The following is a 16,920-nucleotide window of genomic DNA, read 5'->3' as shown; positions in this document are numbered from 1 at the left end:
CGATCGCTGCGGCTTGATGCATATATTTTAGTAGTGCTTGCTCTGTGGTGCAGTAAGTCACTTTCTAAAAGCATCTGCTAAGTGAATAAATGCTTTTGTTGTCTCCTGCCTTTTTTTATTCTCCAAGGTGGTTTCATGGTCACCTTTCGGGCCGTGAAGCCGAGAAGCTGCTGACAGAGAAAGGCAAGAACGGCAGTTTTCTGGTCCGAGAGAGCCAGAGTCATCCTGGGGATTTTGTGCTCTCCGTACGAACCGGCGATGACAAAACAGACAGCACCGACACCAAACCCAAAGTCACCCACGTCATGATTCGCTGCCAGGTACATTTACAGAAACGTGACTGTGAAGATTAATTTGGTTTCTTCACTTGCTTTGTTTGCACCAAGAGGTTTATATTAGACTGGACAGGGCGGCATGGTGGTATAGTGGTTAGCACTGTCACCTCACAGCACGAAGGTTCTGGGTTTGAGCCCAGTGGCTGACGGGACTTTTTGTGTAGAGTTTGCATGTTCTCTCCATGTCAAAGACATGCGGTTTGGTTAACGTAGGGCGGCCATGGGCTGAAGTGCCCTTGAGCAAGGCGCCTTAACTGCTCCCGGGGTGTTGTAGCATAGCTGCCCACTGCTCTGGGTATGTGGGCGCGCCCTCATTGCTCATTTGTGTGTGTTCACTGCTTCAGATGGGTTAAATTTCACTGTATGCTTGAGTGTACAGTGCTCAGCGTAAATGAGTGCACCCCCTTTGAAAAGTAACATTTTAAACAATATCTCAATGAACACAATTTCCAAAAAAAAGTTTAATATAACATATAACAATAATATAACTTGGATTACACATTTTTCAGTTTTACTCAAATTAGGGTGGTGCAAAAATGAGTACACCCCACTGAAAGTCTCTGGAGCAAAGCTCAATTGTAGACTACAAATGTCTAATTTAACAAGAATACAAATCACAGGTGGGCGGCACGGTGGTGTAGTGGTTAGCGCTGTCGCCTCACAGCAAGAAGGTCCGGGTTCGAGCCCCGTGGCCGGCGAGGGCCTTTCTGTGCGGAGTTTGCATGTTCTCCCCGTGTCCGCGTGGGTTTCCTCCGGGTGCTCCGGTTTCCCCCACAGTCCAAAGACATGCAGGTTAGGTTAACTGGTGACTCTAAATTGACCGTAGGTGTGAATGTGAGTGTGAATGGTTGTCTGTGTCTATGTGTCAGCCCTGTGATGACCTGGCGACTTGTCCAGGGTGTACCCCGCCTTTCGCCCGTAGTCAGCTGGGATAGGCTCCAGCTTGCCTGCGACCCTGTAGAAGGATAAAGCGGCTAGAGATAATGAGAATGAATGAGATGACAAATCACAGGTGAGACTAATTGGTCATTACACAGGTGTCCAGCAGACAGCTGACTATAAAAGGGTGTTACTTAAAGAAAACCCCTCCCCATTTCATGCTGTCAGCAACGGCACCACATGGAAGAGAAATGAGACAAGACCTGAGAAAGAAAATAATTTCTTTACACCACAAAGGTGAAGGCTACAAGAAGATCAGCAAAGCTTTACTTATCAGTCAGAATACTGTAGCAAAAGTGGTACAAAAATTTACGAAAGATGGAACTGCAACCATCTCACAGAGACGTCCAGGTCGTTCACGGAAGTTAACACCTCGACAGGAGCATCTTCTGATGAGAAGGGTCGAAGAAAATCGGCATGCGAGTTCGCTGCAGTTATCTAAAGAAGTAGAAAGCCAAACTGGGGTGACTATTTCACGTGACACAATACGGCGTACGCTGCAGAGGAATGGCGTGCATGGATGCCGTCCACGAAAGAAGCCTCTCCTAAAGCCCAGGCACAAAAAAGCCCGCCTAGAGTTTGCCAGGGCCCGTGCTGATAAAGATGAAAACTACTGGGACTCTATACTCTGGAGTGATGAGACCAAGATAAATGTTTTTGGAACTGATGGCTTCAAAACTGTATGGCATCGCAAAGGTGAGGAATACAAAGAAAAATGCCTGGTGCCTACAGTGAAACATGGTGGTGGCAGTGACATTATGCAGGGCTGCATGAGTGCTGCTGGTGTCAGGGAGCTGCATTTCATTGATGGCATCATGAATTCACAGATGTATTGCTCTATACTGAAAGAGAAGATGCTACCATCACTCCGTGCCCTTGGTCGTCGTGCACTTTTCCAACGTGACTAAACACACATCTAAGGCCACTGTTGGATTTCTGAAGAAGAGCAGGGTGAAAGTGATTCAGTGGCCAAGTACGTCTCCTGATCTGAACCCAGTCGAACACCTGTGGGGAATTCTGAAGAGACAAGTTGAGCATCACTCTCCATCCAGCATCCAGTCACTAAAAGAGGTCGTTGTTGAAGAATGGAAAAAGATTGACGTTGCAAAACATCACCAACTTGTTCATTCCATGCCGAGAAGACTTGGTGCTGTCATTAAAAATCATGGAGGCCATACAAAGTACTAGTTTTTGTTGTGGGGTGCACTCATTTTTGCACCACCCTAATTTGAGTAAAACTGAAAAAATGTGTAATCTAAGTTTATATTATTAACCTTACTTTCACGTTAGAAGTTAAACAGATGTTATATTAAACTTTGTCTTGTCAACATTTTGGAAATTGTGTTCATTGAGATCACATCACACATCACATCACATTATCTCTAGCCGCTTTATCCTTCTACAGGGTCGCAGGCAAGCTGGAGCCTATCCCAGCTGACTACGGGCGAAAGGCGGGGTACACCCTGGACAAGTCGCCAGGTCATCACAGGGCTGACACATAGACACAGACAACCATTCACACTCACATTCACACCTACGGTCAATTTAGAGTCACCAGTTAACCTAACCTGCATGTCTTTGGACTGTGGGGGAAACCGGAGCACCCGGAGGAAACCCACGCGGACACGGGGAGAACATCCAAACTCCACACAGAAAGGCCCTCGCCGGCCCCGGGGCTCGAACCCAGGACCTTCTTGCTGTAGGGCGACAGCGCTAACCACTACACCACCGTGCCGCCCCGTTCATTGAGATATTGTTTAAAATGTTACTTTTCAAAGGGGGTGGACTTATTTACGCTGAGCACTGTACGTGTGACGGATAAAGGCTTCTTGGTTCAGCGTCGTCTTATATAACCAGCTACGTTTTTGTTTCCCAGCATGATATGAAGTATGATGTTGGTGGAGGGGAGAAGTTTGATTCCCTGACAGACCTGGTTGAACACTACAAGAAAAACCCCATGGTGGAAACACTGGGCACTGTGCTTCAGCTCAAACAGGTGGGTTTTAGGCAGAGTGACTGCACATACCAAGTAAAAATTCATCCCTGTTTATACTTTAAGTGCATGTGACTGGTGGTGCATGGAGTTCTTGGTCAGGCTCGGATTGTAACTGCTAATCGAATAGTTGGCAAGAAATTGTAATTATTTCGCCGATATGCCAGAAGAGAAGATATTTGAACAAATGACCTTGTAAGGAGAAAAAATTATTTTGACCCAGTAGCATTGATGATAAACATTTATTGCTGGGTTTCATGTGACGTCACATCTGCCTCATTAGTTATTCAGAACCTTAGCTGGTGGTCTACCGGAGCTCAGTTGACAAAGCGTTTGTACGGAGAAGGTGCATTGCTCGGATGAAAAACGCTTGCATTGTTTTAGGTTGTTCGAATCGATCAAACCGTGAAACTGATAGTTTCTTCAGGGTTCCTTGTGAACTAATAAAGGGTGAACAAACAGGATTTCATAAAAAGACGTCGAGAAAGATGGCTTTTGAGCCTCTCACTGAAATTGAAGTGGGCCGAGTCGAAGCATGCAGTGATCACTTCTTCATGAAAGGTTTGGATCTCCCTCTCCGCTATGTCCTTAGTGTTTTCCAAGTACTTTTCTTGCTATGTGTCGTTATTTTACGGTACTTTTTTTTTTTTTTTAAGTCACGAAGCGCTAAAGTCCCTGGCTGTTTCTTTGTTTCCTCGTCACTCCTCACAAAGTCCATATGCATGAATGTCGCGACAAAATTCTTCCCCAGCCGTAAAGTTACAATGCTCCATGATCACTACTTCTTCTTCTCCGTCTTGTTTAACTAAGATCCAGGTCTTTTAAAGGGGTTTCTGATGATCTTTGTGAATGATTTAGCTGAGAGATAAGAGCCAACACAAGCGAGAATCAAGCAAACTGTTTGTTTACACTTCAACTTGCAGCGCTTCCTTGTAAAGACGCGAAGGAAAAGCTTAAAACCATACTTACACGGGCAAAAACAATCCAGGATTCATTCAGGAGCGACTTGATGCTGAGGTCCTTTACCCAGCCACATACAAAAAAAGTCGTAAGCCTCCGTACTCTTCCACGCTTTCATCTGTTTTGCGGTGTAGAAGGACGTCTGCAACACCAGATAGTTCGAGATGTCGGGGAACTCGACTGAAGGGTGGTTTTCGAGATCGTATGACAAATCCTTCTTTCCCAGACTGTCGGGGTCGATTCCATTGCACACAGCAATCTTCTGAATAGATCTAAAGCCAGCAGTGGCTTCTAGATCACGAGCGTACTCTGATAACTTATCGCTAGTCGTTTGCACTACGGCAGCCGTTTAGACCACCAGCTATTTCACTTCCGGTAAAACCGCTAAGAAAAGTCACTTGACTGAAACCCAGCAATTGTAGAATTTAACATGTATGTATTTATAATACACAGTTCTGTGCAAAAGTCTTGGGCACATGTAAAGAAATGCTGTAGACCAAGAATGATGAAATGAAATGTTTCGACATTAAAAACAATATGATAAACAGCAGTAAGCCATAATAAACATGCCTGCTTCTTAATTTTGCAGCAAAACCCAGTAGCTTTCATTGTCCCCCCCCCCCCCCCCCCCAGTCTGAAAAGTGGTCTCTTGTGGAATAAACTGCTCAGATACAAACTTTTTTTTTTTTCCCCTGTAATATTTAATTTTGTGCTGGAAAACAAACGTTTGGATCGCTAATGTTTTTGTCCTGACTCGATAATGTAGAAATCGTAAAATAGAAATCTATAACAAAGTTTGTATGAAAAAAAAATACGGTGTTTAAGACTGTGTGGCCTTTTTATTTTTTTTTATTTTTATAAAACAGGCCTGTATGCTGTACGTTATGTCATTAAGTCACCGTCCTGTTTTCAGTTCACATCAGAGTCAATCCAGAGGAGAGTTGATTCACTGATTCAGTGCCACAAAAACGAATCGCCTCACACAGACTCGGCAGAAAAATGAATTTCAGCATCTGAAGATGGAGTTAAAATGCAGAACCTCTCCCACTGACCACTAGTTCACTGTTCCAGGGATGCAAACGGCGCGCCTTTTGGCGGATGCCGCCTTTTTCACGTCTGAATCGCGCAGGTCCGATTTTTTTTTTGGGGGGGGGTGTTGGAGTGTCTGATTATAATTTCATCAAAGTAAATTTTGTATATAAGCAAATGCAGTTACAGTCCATGAAACATAGGAAGTATGAGAAGAAAACAGTAAATCAGAAAGCTGCGCAGCTTTTGCACAAACGTGTGCAGCTTTCTGATTTACTGTTTTCTTCTCATACTTCCTATGTTTCATGGACTGTAACTGCATTTGCTTATATACAAAATTTACTTTGATGAAATTATAATCAGACACTCCAACCCCCCCCCCCCCCCCAAAAAAAATCGGATCTGCGCGATTCAGCCGTGGAAAAAGGCGGCATCCGCCAAAAGGCGCGCCGTTTGCAAGTGTTCACACCAATTGTATAATCGTGAAAAAGTGTGCAGAACCAGTACAAATGTGACCAGGCAGATTTTACTTTGATGTCCTGGTCTAAACGCCACAAAAGAACGTTTTTACTCTCAAAATACTTTGGGTGATGTTTTTAAGAAGGTGCCGCCACAAAGTGTTCAAATTTCTGTCACGTGTGTTGTTAAAGCATCTTACTTAATTCTTTGTTTTATGTAATTTTTTAATTATTTATTTATAAAGTAACTCTAATACCTTTTTAGAAATACTCTTGGCAAGATGTAGCTTCAGGTGCTAACATGGCATTAAAAAAAATCACTCGCTCATCAGTATAAATGTGCTAAATAAGTAGAAAAAAGTTATTCTTATAAATTTTTTAATATTCTCATGCTATAACCGATTGTATGTTAGACGTCAGTAATACTGTACTGTCTGTACTAGTGACGTGTTACTTACTTAAACCTAATTACGCATTTAGTACTTGTGTCAATTGAAATGCTGGAAATATTTGTAACTACATTTTTTTTTTTTTAAATGCTTATTTTAAGAATATATTAATCAAAATATAGTTCAGCAATCAAGAACTATTAACTCTGCTTCAGGCTTCTTCACGAACATACGGTATGTTTGTTGTAATTGGAGTAAATCAAGATTGGAATCGAAGTTTATCCGAATCTACTGTACTTCGCTTTGGTGAAAGGTTAAAACTAAGCATGTACAGTTCATAAATATTCCTTTGTCTCGGGGCATTTTTAAATTAACGTATTAAAGATAAAACGAACATTTAAAGTATCCTCCACATAGAACCGTTGCTCTTCTATGTAGAACTGTTTTGTACTTCTAAAGACTTCTTGCCTGTTGTATTTAAAGCCTCTCAACACGACACGCATTAACGCAGCCGAGATCGAGAGCCGAGTGCGAGAGCTCAGCAAGCCGGCCGAGGCGACTGATAAGGTCAAACAGGGCTTCTGGGAAGAGTTCGAGGTGAGCGCCATCATCCACAGTTCAGTTAACATGGTTAAGTATGTTATTACATTACTCTGCGCGCTCTCTTAGCAATGCTGAGATTTATGATTTCCATTCCTGCACTTTCTTCCACTGTGCATAGACACTTCAACAGCAGGAGTGCAAGCTGCTGTACAGTCGCAAAGAGGGCCAGCGTGCTGAGAACAAGAACAAGAACCGATACAAAAACATCCTTCCCTGTGTGTATATTTGTTTTTTTTTTTCCTCCTTTATGTCTTAAAGCAGAGGCACATAGAAGTGACGTAGACGGAGTTATGCATTCAGCATTAGTAAAAATGGCTGACTTTACTTCCTCTGTAATCCTCTTCTTAGTCGACCACACGCGAGTAGTCCTCAACGATGGCGACACGAACGAGCCGGGCTCTGATTACATCAACGCTAACATTATCATGGTAATAACGACATGATGCACTGATGAATCTAAAGAGATCATTATTTAAAACTTTGAGCATGGATCACATTTGATTTAAATTAACAGCAGAATAAGGCGGGAGGTAATGCCAGCTTCAGCACGTAGTTAATACGGTGTGTGTGTGTGTCTAAAGCACTTTTTTTAGTTTATTTACCGCTGCTCTCCTCACACAGCCGGAGTTAGAGTCGAAGAGCAACAACGCCAGGTTAAAGAAAAGCTACATCGCTACACAGGGCTGCCTGCAGAACACAATAAGCGACTTCTGGAGGATGGTGTTTCAGGAAAACTCTCGTGTCATTGTGATGACGACGAAAGAGGTTGAGAGGAGCAAGGTTTGTTTGTTTTTTTTCCTCTGGAGTGTTTTCAGACCCTGCAGCTGTGATTATCTCCTTTTCATTTTCCCATTTCCTGGACGAAAAAATATATATATTCGCACACTAATTATACACTCTTCTGTGCAGTATCGTAAGCACCTCTGGCTGTTGTGAATAGAAGACCCTAACTTTCAGCAATTTCTATTTCTGAAATGTATCAACATGTAAAATTATCGACCCTGAGGCAAATTTTATATAGGATATATAGGTATACACATACACACGAGGGTAAGTGAAAAAGTTCTAAGACAAATTGAAGAAAATCTTTATTTATGAAAATAAAGCTATTTCTAGGCGGCATGGTGGTGTAGTGGTTAGCGCTGTCGCCTCACAGCAAGAAGGTCCTGGGTTCGAGCCCCGGGGCCGGCGAGGGCCTTTCTGTGTGGAGTTTGCATGTTCTGCCCGTGTCCGCGTGGGTTTCCTCCGGGTGCTCCGGTTTCCCCCACAGTCCAAAGACATGCAGGTTAGGTTAACTGGTGACTCTAAATTGACCGTAGGTGTGAATGTGAGTGTGAATGGTTGTCTGTGTCTATGTGTCAGCCCTGCGATGACCTGGCGACTTGTCCAGGGTGTACCCCGCCTTTCGCCCGTAGTCAGTTGGGATAGGCTGCAGCTTGCCTGCGACCCTGTAGAAGGATAAAGCGGCTAGAGATAATGAGATGAAAGCTATTTCTCTACATATCTGACATTTAAGTCTAAACACTTCTGCAAGCGGTGTTTCCATCAGAGGATAGGCCATTTGCAGGAATTGGTCACGTGTCGATTTTCCCCATAGCAACAAGCCCGTGGTGGGTAAGCTAACTTGACATTCCTTGACAGCCATAAGAGTTTGACTGGCGATGCGAAGCAATCCATTTCTATAATAGCTGTTTTTACCTTTTCTACTGTCTTTTTTTTTTTTTTTTTTGACCCGAATTTTCATGTGTACTTGGAAAAAGTTTGTGGTTTTAACTCCTGTTGTAAGTTAAAGCGAATCATTGGCCGTAAAAGAGTTTTTTTGGACTTGAGTTGGTCGCCGCCGAAAGAACTTCACGCGCCAAATGGCGGATTTCTCAGGGATGTTTATAACTTTTATAATTTCTCCTTTTCTACCTTTTATCATTCGCTTAATGTGTGAAGGTTCTTGAAAATAAATACAGATATATCTGTAGATGTGTTTTTAGCTGATAAGAAGCAGATTTAGGGCGGCACGGTGGTGTAGTGGTTAGCGCTGTCGCCTCACAGCAAGAAGGTCCGGGTTCGAGCCCTGTGGCCGGCGAGGGCCTTCCTGTGCGGAGTTTGCATGTTCTCCCCGTGTCCGCGTGGGTTTCCTCCGGGTGCTCCGGTTTCCCCCACAGTCCAAAGACATGCAGGTTAGGTTAACTGGTGACTCTAAATTGACCGTAGGTGTGAATGTGAATGGTTGTCTGTGTCTATGTGTCAGCCCTGTGATGACCTGGCGACTTGTCCAGGGTGTACCCCGCCTTTCGCCCGTAGTCAGTTGGGATAGGCTCCAGCTTGCCTGCGACCCTGTAGAACAGGATAAAGCGGCTAGAGATAATGAGATGAGAATGAGAAGCAGATTTATTCGCTATTGTTAGTTTTTTCTTTTTTATCAGACATCTAATTTTTTAGGTTTGTTTACCTGACATGTTTCGACGTACGACTGTCGTCTTCCTCAGAGTGTCACCGGATGTTATTGGTGACGCATCTTTTATCAGCTGATGTTTCCGAAGGCGTGGCCTTCCTGTCTGGATTGACAGGTCGGTCACGCCTTCTACTGTCAGTTCGTCCCCTGCAAGATGGCACTCCAGGTATGGGAGAGCATGTATGCTCCCTCATTTCGGTTGATGGTCCTCGGACTTCGCTTACGGATCTCTATGGCCTCCCTGATCCAGCGCTGATGTTTATTATCTTCGGAAACATCAGCTGATAAAAGATGCGTCACCAATAACATCCGGTGACACTCTGAGGAAGATGACAGTCGTACGTCGAAACATGTCAGGTAAACAAACCTAAAAAATTAGATGTCTGATAAAAAAGAAAAAACGACCAATATTCAATATAAGACATAATGAACGTAATCGAAAGACAGATTTATTCGCGTTTGAGGCCATTTTACGTCCTAAAACTTCGCGTGTGATCTCTTGTATTTCGGCAGCGACCAACAAACTTTTTTTCCAAATACACACGAAAATTCGGGTCAAAAAAGACAGTAGAAAAGGTAAAAACGGCTATTATAGAAACGGGTTGCTTCGCATCGCCAGTCAAACTCTTATGGTTGTCAAGGAATGTCAAGTTAGCTTACCCACCATGGGCTTGCTGCTATGGGGAAAATTGACACATGACTAATTCCTGCAAATGGCGTATTCCTTCTTTGTAGAATTCCAGAGGGGCGTCTTTCACACCTTTTTGAAATTATAACATCTGTCTTAGAGCTTTTTGACTTTTATATCTATCTATCTATCTCTCTATCAACTTGATGTCACTGCGTGTCGTTACAGAGTAAGTGTGTGAAGTATTGGCCGGACGTGTCGGCACTAAAGGAATACGGTGCCATGCGAGTGCGGAACGTCAAGGAAACGTCGGCTCATGATTACATCCTGCGAGAGCTGAAGCTTTCGAAAGTCGGACAGGTAATCCAAAGAAACCCATAAACCTCAAAGCAGTGCTGCTTTTCAAATGTGCTGAATAGATCTAGTTTTGAGTCGTACCAAAAAATAGAGCTCCACAGGATCGGGTCAGCTGAAGGTACATCATTTCAGCCGGTTTCTTGGCCTGCGTGTAACACTGCAGTGCTCTTGTTGTACAGGGAAACACAGAGCGCACTGTATGGCAGTACCATTTCCGTGCCTGGCCCGATCATGGCGTGCCCACTGACCCCGGTGGTGTGCTAGACTTCCTAGAGGAGGTCAAACTGAAACAAGAGGGCATTCTGGAGGCTGGCCCCATCGTAGTGCACTGCAGGTAAAGCAAAACTTAAAGCCTGAAACTCTTTACGCATGTACTGCGTGCGTTTCTCATTTCATCCGCATTATGTCGTCTCGGCATCTGTGCTTTCGTTAATGTGCTTTCCGCAACACCCAAGGCGCGTTTAGCTAATATGTAATGCAGTACAGGCAATGAAATAAAGGACACGAAAATGGTTTTCTTTCCTGAATAGCTTTCTTAGGTGACATGTTCGTGCTTACAGGATGCATCGAGACCCAAATACGGTGTTTTTTTTTTTTAAATTTATATTTGTTTTTGTTTTCTCATCAGTGCCGGGATTGGACGAACTGGGACCTTTATTGTGATTGACATCTTAATAGATATCATCAGAGAAAAAGGTAAAGCTATAATAATCCTATGACAGAAAAGCTAAAAGGAGAGCGGTATCTGTAATTGACCATTTTCAAAGGTTAAAACTCAAAAATATGGGCTTTGGTTAAATCGCTAGGAGTGGACTGTGATATTGATGTGCCCAAGACGATCCAGATGGTGCGGTCACAGCGCTCAGGAATGGTGCAGACTGAGGCCCAGTACCGCTTCATCTACATGGCAGTTCAGCATTACATAGAGACACTGCAGCGCCGCATAGAGGAGGAGCAGGTGGGTTATACTCGTCTGTTTTCGAGCTACCTGTTAGTGTGACGTTTCATTTTCAGGCTGCCATGTGAAATCAGCATCAACTTCTTCTGTGCCTCTGTGTTATTGTTGCGCTTTTATCTTGGGATGTTTTGGCTTCTTCATTTCAGAAAAGCAAAATCAAAGGACGAGAGTACACCAATATTAAGTACTCGCTGACGGATCTGAGCGGAGGGGACCAGAGCCCGCTTCCTCCCTGTACTCCGACGCCAACCTGTGCCGAGTGAGTAGCCTTTCATCTATTCGTTTGGTCAGGATAGAGCCGGTTTAGCGCTGTACGATGTCTCATCCACTACCAAGAGCGTTCTTTATTTGTTCCAGTTTTATAATGCAGTGTATTTCAACCAGCATGCGTATCTTCCTGCTAATGGCTCATAAAGACCAGTGAAATTTAAATCTGTTCTTTAATAAGTTTGACTTTTGAGCAGTACAGAAACTATAAATGTCAAGCAGAACAGTTGTAGTTTATGGACAAGAAATATAATTAATCACACCAGTGGAAAAAAAAAGACGTAAAATGTAATCTACAAAGGTACTGGTATTGCTTTTCATTAATAACATGGAGAAAATGGACCACTCTGAAAAGCAAAACCCTTATTGCACTGCTGATGATGCTGTCCAGGAATTTCATTGATGAATTGGTTCACTCTGAAAGAAGTTTAATAACTTCTTCTAAATCCTGGGCAAGCCTTTCTCCCCTTCTCCGATTACATTCGCGGCCCCCAAGTCAGGTTGTGATTGCTTTTCAGTGGGGCACAAGTGCAACGGCGTGATGAGAGCGAAATGCAAGGCAGCAGGAAATGACGTGCACTTCTGACATGAAGTCAGCATTTTAATTCTTAACAAAAGCAAACCACTGCTGATTGTTTTTTTTACTGAAGATTGTATTGTGGGGTTTTTTTTTTTTTTTCCTCCACTGGTGTGAATAGATTTTTTTTTTTTTTTTGGTTCTGGCATTTTGCTTGTGCCTCCCACATTGCTTTTACTAAAACGGTCCCGTTGCTTGAATAGGCTCCGAGTCTGAGCATCTGTTGATAATTCTGTAACTCGGCGCACACAGAAGGTTGGACAATACTTTCAGCCGTTTGTTTTTTACTGTTTGTGTCTGTCGTAGCGGGCTGGGAGTCATGCTATCGTTCAAATGTTCTGTAGAATATTAGGCCGCACCCAGACTGTTCTTAGATCCGTCTAGTCAGCACATTCAGCAGGCATTTGAGCAACACTATCACGTTTCTGTCGTCTTTTTTTTTTTTTTTCTTCCCCCCTCCCTTCAGACTTTGCTGGATAATTAATACAACACTCTCATTTCTACATGTGTGGGGGGATTAGTATTCAGCACCTCAACCATTTTTCTATTAAACATATTTCCTGTGCAGCTATTCACATCAGGTTCTGAGCAGGCGTTTGGTATGAATGCAATAAAACTACACAGAAATAGAAATATTTAATACTTGACGGAGAAGTCTTTGTTTGCTTCGAGATACTTCCTGTAAGAAGAAACTAATCCTCAGTGTTCAGGTGGGATTTTGGCTCTCATTCTTCTACACAAATAGTCTTTTTAAATGAAATGCTGAATCATGATTTTCAGTTCATTCTGCAGATTTTCTCTCGGGTTTAAGTGTGGTGACTGACTGGGTTCTTTCAGCGCTTTTATTTTCTTCCTGTGGAACCAGCTGAGAGTCTTCTTTGCAGAATGCTTTGGAGTGTTGTCCTCCCTGGAAAGTAAATCCATTTCTCATCCTTGCCATCCTACTGCGTGGCAACAGGCTCTTCTCAAGAATTTTCCAGTACACGACTCTATTCATTTTTCCCTTTGATAATGTGAGTTCTGCTGGTACCATGAGAAGATGAACAGCTCCATACTGTGGTGCTTCCACCTCAGAATTTGACTGTAGGTGTGATTTATATATATTTATTTTTAGGGTCATATGCAGAGCCAAACGTGGTGCTGTGAAAAGTTTGCTGGCTTTTTTTGGGTTTCATCTGAGCAGACAGCATTCTCTCTGTAATCTGCAGGGTTATCTAAATGTTCGATCACAAACTTCAGACTAGCTTCAACATGCCTTTTCTTCAGTAATGGAGTGATTGAGAATGGCTGATGAGTGCATCGGCTATTGTTTTCTCTGTGAAACTGTACCCACTGCTCCGAGCTCTTTCCGAAAGGTTCTTGGCTCTTGGGCTTCTTTTCTGAGTAACATTCTGACCGCCCAGTCGGAAATATTTCTATGAGCGCCTGTGCGCGGATGGTTGATGTTCCTTCCACTTGTAGTTATAGATAAGTCATGATGGTGCTTATAGCATGGATGCAAACGGCGCGACTTTTGGCGGATGCCGCCTTTTTCACGGCTGTCTGGGGGACTTGTGTGAATCGCGCAGATCCGATGATTGATTTTTTTTTTGGGGGGGGCGTTGGAGTGTCTGATTTATAATTTCATCAAAGTAAATTCTGTATTAAAATTACTAAATAAGCAAATGCCGTTACAGTCCATGAAACATAGGAAGTATAAGTATGAGAAGAAAACAGTAAATCAGAAAGCTGCGCACGTAAAGCCAATTGGCTGCGCGCCATTATCTGCTGCTGGCTGCACGCGCAAGGATTTCCATCAGTCCAACGTAAGTTACGTAATTGGCTTTACGTGCGCAGCTTTCTGATTTACTGTTTTCTTCTCATACTTACACTTCCTATGTTTCATGGATTTCAACGGCATTTGCTTATTTAGTAATTTTAATACAGAACTTACTTTGATGAAATTATAATCAGACACTCCAACCCCCCCCCCCCCCCCCCCCAAAAAAAAAATCATCGGATCTGCGCGATTCACACAAGTCCCCCCAGACAGCCGTGAAAAAGGCGGCATCCGCCAAAAGGCGCGCCGTTTGCATCCATGTTATAGGAACATTTAGAAGATGAGAAATCCGTTGGTAAACCGTGCCATTGCTCTGCTGCTCAACAATCTGGGGTGGGTTTCCCAAAAGCATCGTAGCACAAAGATCATCGTTAAATGGTAGCGCAAGCATCCCAATGAACACACACACTCTCTCCTAGTTAAGATGTTCTTAGTGTTAAGAAGCTTATGGGAAACCCACCCCTGGCAGTGAAGGTCTTGGCAGAGCTCTACATCTCTAAACATCATTAGATGTTTCTTGCATGACAGCTTGGTGCGAAAAGATTTGTTGACTGCATTCATAGGTGGGTTCCCCTTTTTCAAAGAGTGGAAGTATAAACCTACCAACATGCGCTGACCGAGGTGATTCTAATTAACACAAGTAGGAGAACTAATTAGTGCAGTCGGCTGGGTTTCTTGCCGTGTTGAATACCCCCCCCCCCCTTTTTTTATTGTACATAACTTATTTACGGATTGGAATATTATGATTTCTTTTTCTGCATGGTTTTATTGCATTAATACCAACGTCTGCTCAGCATTTCACGTGAATAGCTGCATGGGAAATACTAACCCCATTTCCAGAAAAGTTGGGATATTTTTCTAAAACGCAATAAAAACAAAAGTCTGTCATTTGTTAGTTCACATGAAGCTTTATTTCACTGACAAAAGTACAAAGAAAATATTCAGTATTTTTACTTACCAACTTAATTCTATTTTGTAAATATAAATGAAGTTAGAATTTGATGCCTGCAAAAAAAAAACACACAAAAAAAAGTTGGGACAGAGGCAAAATAAGACTGAAAAGTTTATAGGATGTTCAAGTAACTTTCATTTTGGAAGATTCCACAATAAACAGGTTAATTGGTAACATGATTGAGCCTTTGGTGCTGCTCATTTTAGACCCAGTCCTTGCAAGCGAGGATGGGTCGTGGCTCACTCTTTTGTGCCAGAATTTGTAAGAGAAGTGTTAGTCAATTAAAAAAGAGCATTTCTCAATGCCAAATTTTAGATCTTTCAAAAGCCACAGTACATAATACTGAGAGAAAATTCAGGGAATTTAGAGACATCTCTGTGTAAAGGGCAAAGTCGGAAACCACTGTTCAATGAGCATGACTTTCGAGCCCTCAGGCGGCACTGCCTGAGAAACCATCATGCTAATGTGACAAATATAGCCACATGGGCTTGGGAGTACTTTGCGACAGTGTTGTCACTTTACACAGTCTGCCGCTGCGTCCAGAAATGCAACCTAAAACTGTATTACACAAGGAGGAAGCCATTCAGCAATTCTATGCAGAAATGCAGCCGATTTTTCTCTGGGCCCAAATTTATCTCCGATGGACCAAAAGACAGTGAAAACCTGTGCGGTGGTCAGATGAGTCCACATTTCAGCTTGTTTTCACGAAAACCAGATATTGAGTTCTTAGTACCAAAGGTGAACATGACCATCCAGTTTATCAGAGAAAAGTTCAAAAGCCAGCATCTGTGATGGTATGGGGCATCGGTGCCCACGGCATGGGTGATTTGTGTGTGTGTGAAGGTACCATTGATGTATCATGATTTTAGAGAGAGATATTTATCAAGGAAATGTCTCTTCCTGGGAAGTCCATGCTTATTTCAGCAGGACAATGCAAGGCTTCATTCTGAATGGGCTACAATAGTGTGGCTTCATAGAGTGCGTGTGCTTGACTGGCCTGCTGTCAGTCCAGATCCGTCTCCTACTGAGAATGCGTGGTGAAAAGGAGAATCAGACAATGGCGACCACGGACTGTTGAGCAGCTGAAGTCTTGTATCAAGCACGAATGGACACACATTCCAACTGCAACAATTAGTATGATCAGATCCCATACGATTAAAGTGTTGTTAAAAGGAAAGATGTAATACAATGGTAATAATGCCTTTGTCCTAACTGTTTTGGAGTGTGTTGCAGGCATCAAATTCTCACTGTTTATTTTGTAATATATAAAAAAAATAAAATTAAGTTGGTCAGTAAAACTATTGAAATTCTTTGTGTTTGTCAGTTAAATAAAGGTTCATATGAATTAACAAATCCCAGATTTTTTTTTTTTGGAAAATATCCCAACTTTTCTGGAAATGAGGTGAATGTTTATTAGAAGAATAGATGTTAAATACTTATTTCCCCTACTGTACATTTAAACATACCTACATTTTTTAACAGTTCATGCCTTCTAGATTTTAATTATAAAAATCACTCGTAGCATTTAGCCAAAATTGTATTACTTTTTGATAACTGACAGAATAAAAATGGATCTCGGTAGTGGACTCTGTAGGTTTGTCTGAAAGTTAAACTGAAAGGAAAACCACTTTTTTCTGAATCTTAATTTCTAAGAGTCCAAATGTTTAGTTTTCCTTAACGGATGGTCGCAAATGGAATTTTATAAATGTGAGAAATCTTGATGTAGTTGAGTTGTCCAGAAACTTTAGCCTAAAAAAAAAGACAGAACTTGACGCCAACGGCGTCGATGGGGATGCCTCCACCTGGTAGACGACACGCCTTAAGCTGTGATTTGGGGCTGGACATTTGACCTCACAGTAATCTTGACCTGTGACCTTTTAACCTCAAAATCTAATCAGTTCATGTTTGTCCCCAAATGCACAAATGGTGAAAGTTTGGTGAAATTCCTTTCATCTGCCTTGGAGATATTGTGTTTACAAGGTTTTCGGACAGACATTTGACCTCACGGTGACCTTGACCTTAGACCTTTTGATCTCAAAATCTAATCATTTCATCTTTGTCCCAAAGTGCACAAATGGTGAAAGTTTGGTGAAATTCCTTTCATTAGTCTTTGAGATATGGCGTTCACAAAGTTTGGGGCTGGACATTTGACCTCATAGTAATCTTGACCTGTGACCTTTTAACCTCAAAATCTAATCAGTTCATGT

General features: G+C 42.5%; 1 protein-coding gene across 1 annotated transcript in view; it reads left to right on the top strand.

Annotated features, from left to right (window-relative positions):
• Window positions 1–16,920, top strand: part of ptpn11a (protein tyrosine phosphatase non-receptor type 11a) — a 33,953-nt gene that overhangs the window by 10,749 nt on the left and 6,284 nt on the right. Inside the window, exons 4-14 of the mRNA XM_060909657.1 lie at window positions 128–320; window positions 3,151–3,270; window positions 6,587–6,700; window positions 6,825–6,921; window positions 7,055–7,134; window positions 7,328–7,486; window positions 10,012–10,143; window positions 10,320–10,474; window positions 10,769–10,836; window positions 10,947–11,098; window positions 11,245–11,357. Coding sequence (XP_060765640.1) covers window positions 128–320; window positions 3,151–3,270; window positions 6,587–6,700; window positions 6,825–6,921; window positions 7,055–7,134; window positions 7,328–7,486; window positions 10,012–10,143; window positions 10,320–10,474; window positions 10,769–10,836; window positions 10,947–11,098; window positions 11,245–11,357 — 1,383 coding nt within the window. The remainder of the gene's footprint in view (window positions 1–127; window positions 321–3,150; window positions 3,271–6,586; window positions 6,701–6,824; window positions 6,922–7,054; window positions 7,135–7,327; window positions 7,487–10,011; window positions 10,144–10,319; window positions 10,475–10,768; window positions 10,837–10,946; window positions 11,099–11,244; window positions 11,358–16,920) is intronic.

The sequence above is a fragment of the Neoarius graeffei genome, chromosome 25 (genome assembly GCF_027579695.1).
Source record: "Neoarius graeffei isolate fNeoGra1 chromosome 25, fNeoGra1.pri, whole genome shotgun sequence".
Lineage (NCBI taxonomy): Eukaryota > Metazoa > Chordata > Actinopteri > Siluriformes > Ariidae > Neoarius > Neoarius graeffei.
This window is presented reverse-complemented; position numbering and strand designations above follow the sequence as displayed.